The 8,764-nt window shown below is 47.2% G+C and overlaps 1 protein-coding gene across 1 annotated transcript; it reads right to left on the bottom strand.

Annotated features, from left to right (window-relative positions):
* Positions 1-1,453: 1,453 nt before the first annotated feature.
* Positions 1,454-6,613, bottom strand: CUNH22orf31 (chromosome unknown C22orf31 homolog). The gene is made up of 4 exons (XM_027863087.1): positions 6,606-6,613; positions 6,227-6,449; positions 2,941-3,396; positions 1,454-1,903 (listed from the first exon to the last, which is right to left on the bottom strand). The coding sequence occupies exons 1-4, from the start codon at positions 6,611-6,613 to the stop codon at positions 1,454-1,456; spliced, it is 1,137 nt and encodes a 378-aa protein (XP_027718888.1).
* Positions 6,614-8,764: the final 2,151 nt, after the last annotated feature.

Genomic DNA, 8,764 nt, shown 5'->3' on the forward strand with positions numbered 1-8,764 from the left:
TCTCCATTAAAAGTAGCTATGTACCCTGCAACAAACCCTGTATATTTCCTCCTGTGAAATGAAGGAGGTTACTTGGCCATCTCTGCAGTCCCTTCCAGCTGTAGAGCGTAAGCCGGTATCTTACTAATGTCTTATGGAGAGGTCTTTACCAGAGGTCAGCAGAGACCGTATTTGTACCGTTAGCACCTAATCTCCATGTGCTTGGATAAATCACTTAATCTCTTGGAACCTCAGTTTCTTCATCTGTACACCACAAATAAAGCCTGTGCTGCTAGGTCCTGGTTAGTGCAAATTACGAGTTTCCTAAGGTGGTCTCATGCATTCAGAGTTTTCATTATGTAAAACACGGTCATTGGGTCCAGCCCAACAGAAATGTGCTAGGGGTTGGGAGGGACCTAGCTGTCTTCTCAGACATGGCCGAGGTTTAAATGGGATAATGTATGTAATGCATCTCATTTACAAGGTTAGGTTCTATGAATGCCAGCTGTCATTGTTAGGGTCTTTCAAGCTCACCCCTGCACTGAGATCCAGGGGCATGCCCACTGGCTTGGGTTGGTTGTAGGGCCCCATTGATTGTTGGATTGGGAGTCAGTATCAATGTAGAACCTATCCAAAACAGTGAGACAGCTTTGTAAGGAGCCCGTGGCTCAGCGGCTAGGGAGGGAGAAGTGGAAAGATGGGTGGAGTCATTCAAACTTGTCCCATTTATTTTATAAATGTCCCTTAATAAGCATCATCTGCCTGACTTCTCATTAGAAATGCCCTGTTCTGCCCTGATGCATGACCCTTACCATTCAGTTCTCTCCCCCCTTCCCCCACAAACACCTGGAAAGAAAATTAAAGGATAGAAATGAGTGACTTGGGAGAGAATCTATAACGGGATCATGGAGCTAAAAAGTGACTAGGATCTCCCAGATCACTTAATGCAAGGATTCCTAACCTCGAGAGGAGGTAGAGAAATTCTTTTTAATATTTTGGCAACTAAATTTCAATATATTTGATTTCCATTGTAATTTTTTATTATAATCTTATGTATTGTATTTTATACATGTAAAAATACCCTGAAAAGGGGTTCATGACCCAAAAAATGTCAAGGCCTCCTGATGTAATGCAGGACACCCCTACCCCAATTAATCCAAGAGGAAAATAAAACCCAGAGAAGGAAAGGTCTTCCCCAAGGTTCCACAGCTGGTAAGTGGCAGAGACCAGACCCCTGATTTTCTTGCCCCCTTCCTCTCTTTTCTCTCCCTCCCCCACATTACCACAGGCTTCAACCCTCAAGACAGTGCATTGTGGCAAGGATGGAATGAGTGCCCAATGAGGGAGTCTTAGACCCATCCAAGAAAAGACCAGGAAGGCACCTTCTCAGTACAAAGTGGTGTTTTTTATTTTCAGGCATCCAGTATCAAATATTAATAGATGTTTCTATTCTTCCATTCTATTCCCACGATCTTTACTCAATCTTCAGCCACTTGGCCATTGCTGGTGGCTCGCTGGCATCCCTCTCCAGTTTGGGACCTGTGCGCTTCCTAGGCACAATGGCATCGTTCAGGCAGCTTCCGGAGCCTGCTCCAGGGCTGGGAGTTGTGGCCTGACTGCACAGGGCTTCCCAGAGCTTTCGCTTGATGACCTTCCCTAGCTCCAGGCTGTATCTCCTGGGGGTCCCTGATGTGTTCCACAGCATGGGCTCCACCACTGAGTGGTACAAGGCTGTGTATCGCTCAGCAGAGAGCCCGTGGATAACAAGTGCCTCCTGGGAATGTTGATCGCTCCTGTTTTCTGGAGGCAGGTCTTGGATTATCCCGGCTGTTCCCTCGATTTCCTCTGGGGGTGTTTGGGTAATGGCCCCATATTGGAGATCTTCACTGACTGCCCCCTTTTCTTCGTTTTGATTTTCTTTGCTCTGGACAGGGAAGAGAAGGGAAAAAAAGATCAGAGCTAGAAGCAGAGGAAAAATCAGTTTATTCAATTTCGCGAACCAGAAAGGTCAATTTCTTTGACTTGTCAACAAGAGACAAACATTTTTTAAGCACTTAGTATGTGCTGGGCTAGGGATACAAGGCAGAAATAGGCCTTGCCCTCAAGTAGCTTGCATTCTAATGAAGGAGGACAGAAGGTAGGAAGAGGAAGTAGACCCATGATTTCACTGATTTAAGGAGCTACCAGATGATAGTTCTACCAATGTTTATTGGCAGCACCTAAGGTCTGGGGAGTTACCTAAAACTCCGAGAGGGCATGACTTGTCCGGAGCCACAGCCAAGATGTGCCAGAGAGGCAGGAAAATGGGGAGACAACATAGAACCAACTACCCACAAGATTTTTAGAAAAGAAGTGGACAGGGAGAACAGGAGAGGCCTTCTGCGGAAGATGGCGTAGGAGATGCGTTTTACAGGAAGCCTCATATAAAGGGCAGAGCTGTGGAAGAAGACCATCCCAGGTCATGGGGGACAGTCAGCAAAGGACCGGAAATGGGTGGAGTGGTGCAGAAGGAGCAGCAAATAGGCCAGGGTGGCTGGATGCTAGAATCTGAGAAGGGAGATACCATCAGGAGGGGAAAGGTAAGAAGGGGCCAAGTTCAGAAGAGCTCTAAAGGCCCAAAGACTTTACGTTTGGTCTTGGGGGGATGAAGGGGGCCCTACTGAAAGGCCAATATTCTTCAGTCTGACTTTTTTTTTTTTGAAGAGTCTTTTATCTTGCTCTGCTGATGGCTACCTGTGTGACCTTGGGCAAAGCACCTAACTTCTGGCCCTCCCTGGTATAATTCTCTATGTAAAATAAAGAGTGTTAGGCTATCTTCTCCCTTCCCAATAGAGAGGCAGGGCTTTGTGAGGACTCAATGATACAAACACAAGTCATTGTAAGGACTATCTGCCTAGTTGTTTTTCACATTTATAATCTGGGGGGCTGGAGGGAGGGAGTAGGTAGGAATCTGTCCTGTACCTCACTATTATGTCCTGTAGGCCTCATAAGATCTGATGTGCCGGACAGCTTCCCGGAAGGGCTCTTGTTTTTGTTTGGGACAGACTCTCTGTTCTCCTCCCCTGGGTCAGCCCTCACTGCTGCAGTCCCGTTGGTCTTGACCTTAGGAATCTTCCATGCTTTCCCCTCACCACCTAACTTGGGAGGTATGGGGCAAGATTTGTCGTTCAGCTGCCTCCTGAGGACTAACTTAACCAGAGAGAAGGAGCTCGAAACTAGGGGGTTCTTGACAACTTCCCAAGAAGACGCGGGACTGCCCTTCGTCGCTACGTTCGGGTTTGCGCGCGTCTTAGAAGTCCATATGTTGGTGAGGGTGGGTGCGTCAACGTAACAGTCCTGGAGCCGCTTATTAACAAGGATGGACTGCCGAAGTCCATAGGTTGGAATGCCAGTGTTTCGCCTCATATAGATGGGGTGCTAGAATTCCAAGAAAAGAGGAAAAGAAATGGGGAAAGGTCATTAGTCAGGATGCATAGAGGAGATACGAGGTCATACCACGTTTTTCTAGAACATCCCTTCCAAGTTTCTCTTGAGAGCGAGCCCTCCCTAACCTTGCACCATGCTCACCAAAATACTCCTACGTGAAGTAGGAGCCAAAGAATCTTGCTTTGGGAAGGCACCTCGTTGACCATTGAATCTCGCCCTATCGTACCTGTACAAGAGAGAGTCCTTCTAGAACACCCCTACAAAATAACCGTCCAGCCTTGGGGGAACCAAAGGGCACTTCCACTCAGGCCCCAGCCAGCCAACAGTTTCGCAGTGTCCTCTGGTATAAGGAGGGCAAGTGCTTTTGGAAAATTCACAAGAATTAGAAGGGTTATGGCCAACCTCCCAGAACTTGGGCTTCATGCTTTTCCCCAGCCTGTTTTCAAGGACCTTACCATCTAGTTGGAGACACTAGGGAACCGGGAGCTTGGAAAGACTAGAACCCAGGTGACCTCACTCCCCAGTCAGTCACAGTGCCTTTGAACCCCACCTGCCAAAGCCAAGAAGTGCAGAGGTAAGTGTACTTGGTGTCTGTAAACACAAAGGCATGGGGCATCACTTAGGCTAGGGGCTGTCTTCAGGGAACGGAACACAGCCATGAAGCATACCATAGTCCCATAGTCTTATAATTTGCTTGACTAGACTAGATCCCCAAATTCAAACTGGATTTCTAAATAATTGGATCTATAATTTAAAAAAATTAAAAAAAACCAGAAGATTGATTACCTTACCATATTTTGGTTGTCTTGAATTTTATTTTAGCTAGCTTAGGAAAACAATAGGTACGTATAGCCTTTCTTCCCCCCCCCCCCCTTTTAAAAATATTTCTATTCACCTGCCTTTCTCTGGCTCAGTCATGTATGGACAAATTGTTTTGTTTTGTCTTGGTCTGTTGAAAGCAGTTTGGTACTGTTACCTCTAGTATTTGTGATGTCACTTGGTTTGTGATGTGTGTATGTATGTTACATCATCGTATTTTATAATTAAATTGGGTTGGGAGAAATTTTATTTGGTTATGCCCTAGATGTAGAAGTTCTGTGAAAGGCCATGGGGTAGAATAGGGTAGAAAGGGATAGGAGGGCAGAAGGCCTCAACCAGAATCCTGCAGCTGGGGCCTCTCAAGCCAGATCTTCTTTGACAAAGATGTGGATCACCCCCATCACCCTGTCACCCCAAAGTGGATCACTTCTCTTATCTGAGCCTCAGTTTCCTCATCTGTGAAATGGGAGTGAGGCTTAGCATCACCAACACTTTGGTGGTTGTGAGGATCGTCAGATGAGATGGTGGACTGGAAGGTGCTTTATGAACTTTGAGACATGAACTTGAGGAGACCAGGTGGTAGTAGAGTAGGAAGTCTCGTCCTCTCTTGGAGGGGAGGGTTTAGATTTTTTTAAAATTCTGACGACTGGGCTATTTTATGGATGGTTTTTGCATCCTGGGCTGGGTGGTTGGAAGACCCAGGAGTGCAGACCTGGCTCCGTCCCTGGCCTGTTCCTGTCTGACCTTGAGAGCAGGCCTCTTCACCTCCGTTGCCCTTGGTTTCTGCATGGGTTGACAGGAAGGCGTTGAACTAGATCTATAAACCTTTTTCCATCCCTAACAGTTTTTACTTAAGATGTCTCAGAGCCTGCTCATCTGCCTCTACAAAATGAGAGACCAGGCAGTTGCTGAGGTCTCATCCAGCCTATTCTAAAACTCCAGATTCACCTGGTCACATGTACATGTAAGATTTTCACATACAAGTTAGTTGGGTCCGCTTTGGTGGGGTCACATAACCAACCTACTCAAGCACAAGAATCAATATGGAACCTAGGATTGGAGGCAGAGGACCCGAGTTCAAATCCCAACGTGGGCAAACCGGTCAACCTCTATGAAGTAAAGGGGTGGGCTTAAGATGGCCTCTGAGGACCGTCTTAGCTCTAGACCTAGCATCCTTTAGACCCTGCCTGGGCCTCAGTTTCGTCATCTGTAAAACAGGAAGGATGGACCAGATGACCTTTGAGATCCCTCCCAGCTTAATAATAATAATGATAATAACAATAATAATAGCACCAGCATTTATATAGTGTATTAAAATTTGTAAAGCACTTTACATATCCTTTGATCATTCCTGGGAGGTAAGTGCTATTATTATCCCCATTTTATAGATAAGGAAACTGAGGCTGAGCTGTTACTGCGATGGGCAAATCCTACACTTTACCCATTATCCCTTTTTTTATCTATGAGATGAGAGTGACGGACAAGAACTGGGCGTCGTTAACCTGGAGTCTGTCAGCTTTTTAAAAAACATGTTTGCTAATTAAGTAATTAACGTATTTTTACATGTGTATTTCTATATAATTAATTTCCTTTGGAATCCTGTACAACGGATGCGTTCATGAGCGTGATTCTGAAGAGGGGTCCGCACTCGAAGGGATCCGTGACTCGAGAAAGGTCTGGATTTTATTCCTGGTCATTAGGTAGAGATGGCGTCCCAGGCCCCTTCCAGCTCCTCAGCGCTGGGTATCGGGTAAGATGGCGCCATCAGGAAGACCTCAGAAGGCTGCCAGGGCCATCAAGGTCCCGTAAATTGAAGGAACGCCTTGGGAGCTGGGTGGCCCCAGGCCTCCTCTCCCTGTGTATTCCTGAGGCTCCATCCCTCCTGGAATGTGGTTTTATCGTCTGCCCCTTAGCAAATGCGCTAACTAGAACTGAGTTACCTGGTGTTGAGGGCTTGAAACCAGAACAGTTTCCAGAGAAGCCTTAAGCAAGACAAACAGGCCTTATCGGGTCTTTGTCCTGTTGGTAGTTTGGCATCTTGACTAGGGAGGCTGACTCCTGAGAAGAGTGGAGACCCGGGAGGATGGAAAAATGTCGTCTGCTCCTGGCAGTGTTGTCTGTCTGAAACGTTCGACAAGCCTTGTCGCTGGAGTGCATCGCAAACTTGCGGGCAGACAGCGACGGGGGCCCAAAGTGGATCAGCCAGGGGTGGGGGAGCCGGCGCTCTGCAGAACAAGGGGACCCATTCAGCAGCGGTCACCCAGCCCCACCCCACGGAGGTCCGGGAGGAGGATTTGCCACTGTCTAGGGCTGGGGAAAGCCCAGCTCCCTTTCAAGGCCAGATGGTCCTGGATGCATAGCACTGGGAGCCACTCAGTTACCTGCGCATCCCCGGCTCTCTATTTACAAGTACCCCATTGGGCCCCCAGGCTGACCAGCCAGCAGGAAGCTCATTCTTGGTACCACCCACTCTCACTGTTTTCCTTCTGGGAATTCCTTTTGCCTCATCTTTCCCCAGCTCCATAATAACACTAGGTAGCATTTACATAGTGCTTTCAAGGTCACCAGTTTTGTCTTGTTTGGTCCTCATAACAACTTGGAGAGGTAGGTGCTGTTGTTACCCTAATTCTACATATGAGGAAACTGAGGCAGGCAGGTATAGTGACTTATCCAGAGTCCATAGCTAGTAAATGCCCAAGACAGGATTTGAATCCAGGTTTTCCTGACTCCAAAGCCAGCTGCACTCTGTCCACTTCAGGCCCCCTAGAGGTTTGCCTCTCCCTCCATCTCCCGTTGTCCCACCTCCACAAAGGCTCTCCTGGGTAGACTGAGGCATGGTGTTAGTTCCGTCTCTAAACTTCTAATGCAACTGAAGCAGACAGTTCAGCACTGAGTTACTGTGCAGGGTCCGTTCTTAGCTCTGCTATTCACTGGGTGACTTTGGGTCATTCACTTACCCCTCTCTGCCTCAGTTTACTCCCCTGAATTTTGGGGAGAAAAAGTTAGACTAGAAGATCTCTAAGGGCTGTTAGGGGAGAGGCTTAAGACAGGAAGACCCATCAGAAAGTTGTAGCAGTCCAGGGAAAAGTGAATGAAGGTCTGAACTAGGGGGGTGACTTTGTGAAGGATGTCATGGAAAGGAAGACTTCAAAATCTGGGAACTCATTGGGAGAAGGTGAGAGACAGTAAAGATGATACCGAGGTGGTGAGCTTGGTGACCGGGAGGATGCTGGGAAGAGGGCTGGGTTTGAGGGGCCAGAGGGACACAGTTTGAGATGTCCGAAAGGCGGTGGGAGCTGGAGCCCGGGAGGAGAGCGATCCAGCCACCCAGAGCCCGCCCCCTCCAACATCTGGTTAGAGATGTTGGTGTGGCAAACCCCTATCTCAATGCAGAGGGTGCCCAGGAGTACTCAAAGTCATTCGACCCCAGTAACTCATCTGTTCTGCATCACAAGCAGTCTTGAACCCAGCAGATTTAAAGTTGAAAGAGGCCATATGGTCCCACCCCCTCATTTTACAGAGGAGGAAACTGAGGCTCAGAGAAGGTTATTCAGTAGATCTAGGGATTCTCTCCTAGGTCATCACTACCCATTACATGGCCCTGGCTTGTGTATATGTATGTGTTCATGTAGAGGCAGCCAGCAGAGAAGGCACTGGCCCTGGAGTCAGACCCAAGTTCAGATTCAGCCCCAATCAATTGATAAGCGTTGATTAAGCACCTACTATGTACCAGACACTGTGCTAAGGGATGGATGTTTACTACTAGTGTGACTCCAGACTTCGGCTTTGCCTGCCTCAGTTTCCTCGTCCGTAAAATGAGAATACTAATAGCCCCTCCCTCCTAGGGTTGCAAGGACCAAATGAGATCACATTTGTAAAGCGATTTCCAAACCTTAGAGTACATAAAGTTATTACTACTGTTAGATTGCTTTATGAGTGAGACACAGAAGTCTGGTCTCTTGGACGAGATTTTAAGTTCTTGAGGAAAAGGATTATTCCTGATATTACTATATTACTATTGATGGTGCCTTATCCATAGTGAGCTCACAATTTCAGGTAAGTCTTTGCACTGGATGTAATAATACCCAGCATTTACAGAGAGCTTTAAGGACTGCAAAGCACGTTACAAATCTTGTACTATTTTTCTCCTCACAACAACCTCAGGAGGTAGGTGCTACTGTCACCCGCATTTTACAGATGATAAAACTGAGGCAGACAGAAGAGGTGACTTGCCCAGGGTCACAGAGCTAGGAAATGTCAGAGGCTGGATTTGGACTCGGGATTGAGTCTTCCTGACTCTGGGCCCAGTGCTCTGTGCACTATGGCGGCCCCTAGCGGCCCAGAAAGCTTAGAGAGGGTAATTCACCTTTGTAGAGAACTTTCTTTTTTTGTTTTATTTTTTTGTTTGTTTGTTTGTTTTTTGTTTTGGTAGCGTACTTTCAGGTTTACAAAGGACTTCCACACTTACTAGCCGTGTTACCCTGGGCAAGTCACTTAACCCTAACTGCCTCACCAAAAAGCACCCCCCCCCAAAAAAAAT

This window comes from Vombatus ursinus, unplaced genomic scaffold (genome assembly GCF_900497805.2).
Source record: "Vombatus ursinus unplaced genomic scaffold, bare-nosed wombat genome assembly UNPS02001287.1, whole genome shotgun sequence".
Classification (NCBI taxonomy): Eukaryota; Metazoa; Chordata; class Mammalia; order Diprotodontia; family Vombatidae; genus Vombatus; species Vombatus ursinus.

Bases quoted from the DNA above. Each gene is read 5' to 3' on its own strand.
- CUNH22orf31 (XM_027863087.1), bottom strand. The intron at 3,397-6,226 runs GCCTGTTTGTCT...TTGGAATTCTAG, and splicing joins CAGGACAAAGACCCGATAAG to CACCCCATCTATATGAGGCG. The intron at 1,904-2,940 runs GTACAGGACAGA...TTCCCTGTCCAG, and splicing joins CTACAGGACATAATAGTGAG to AGCAAAGAAAATCAAAACGA.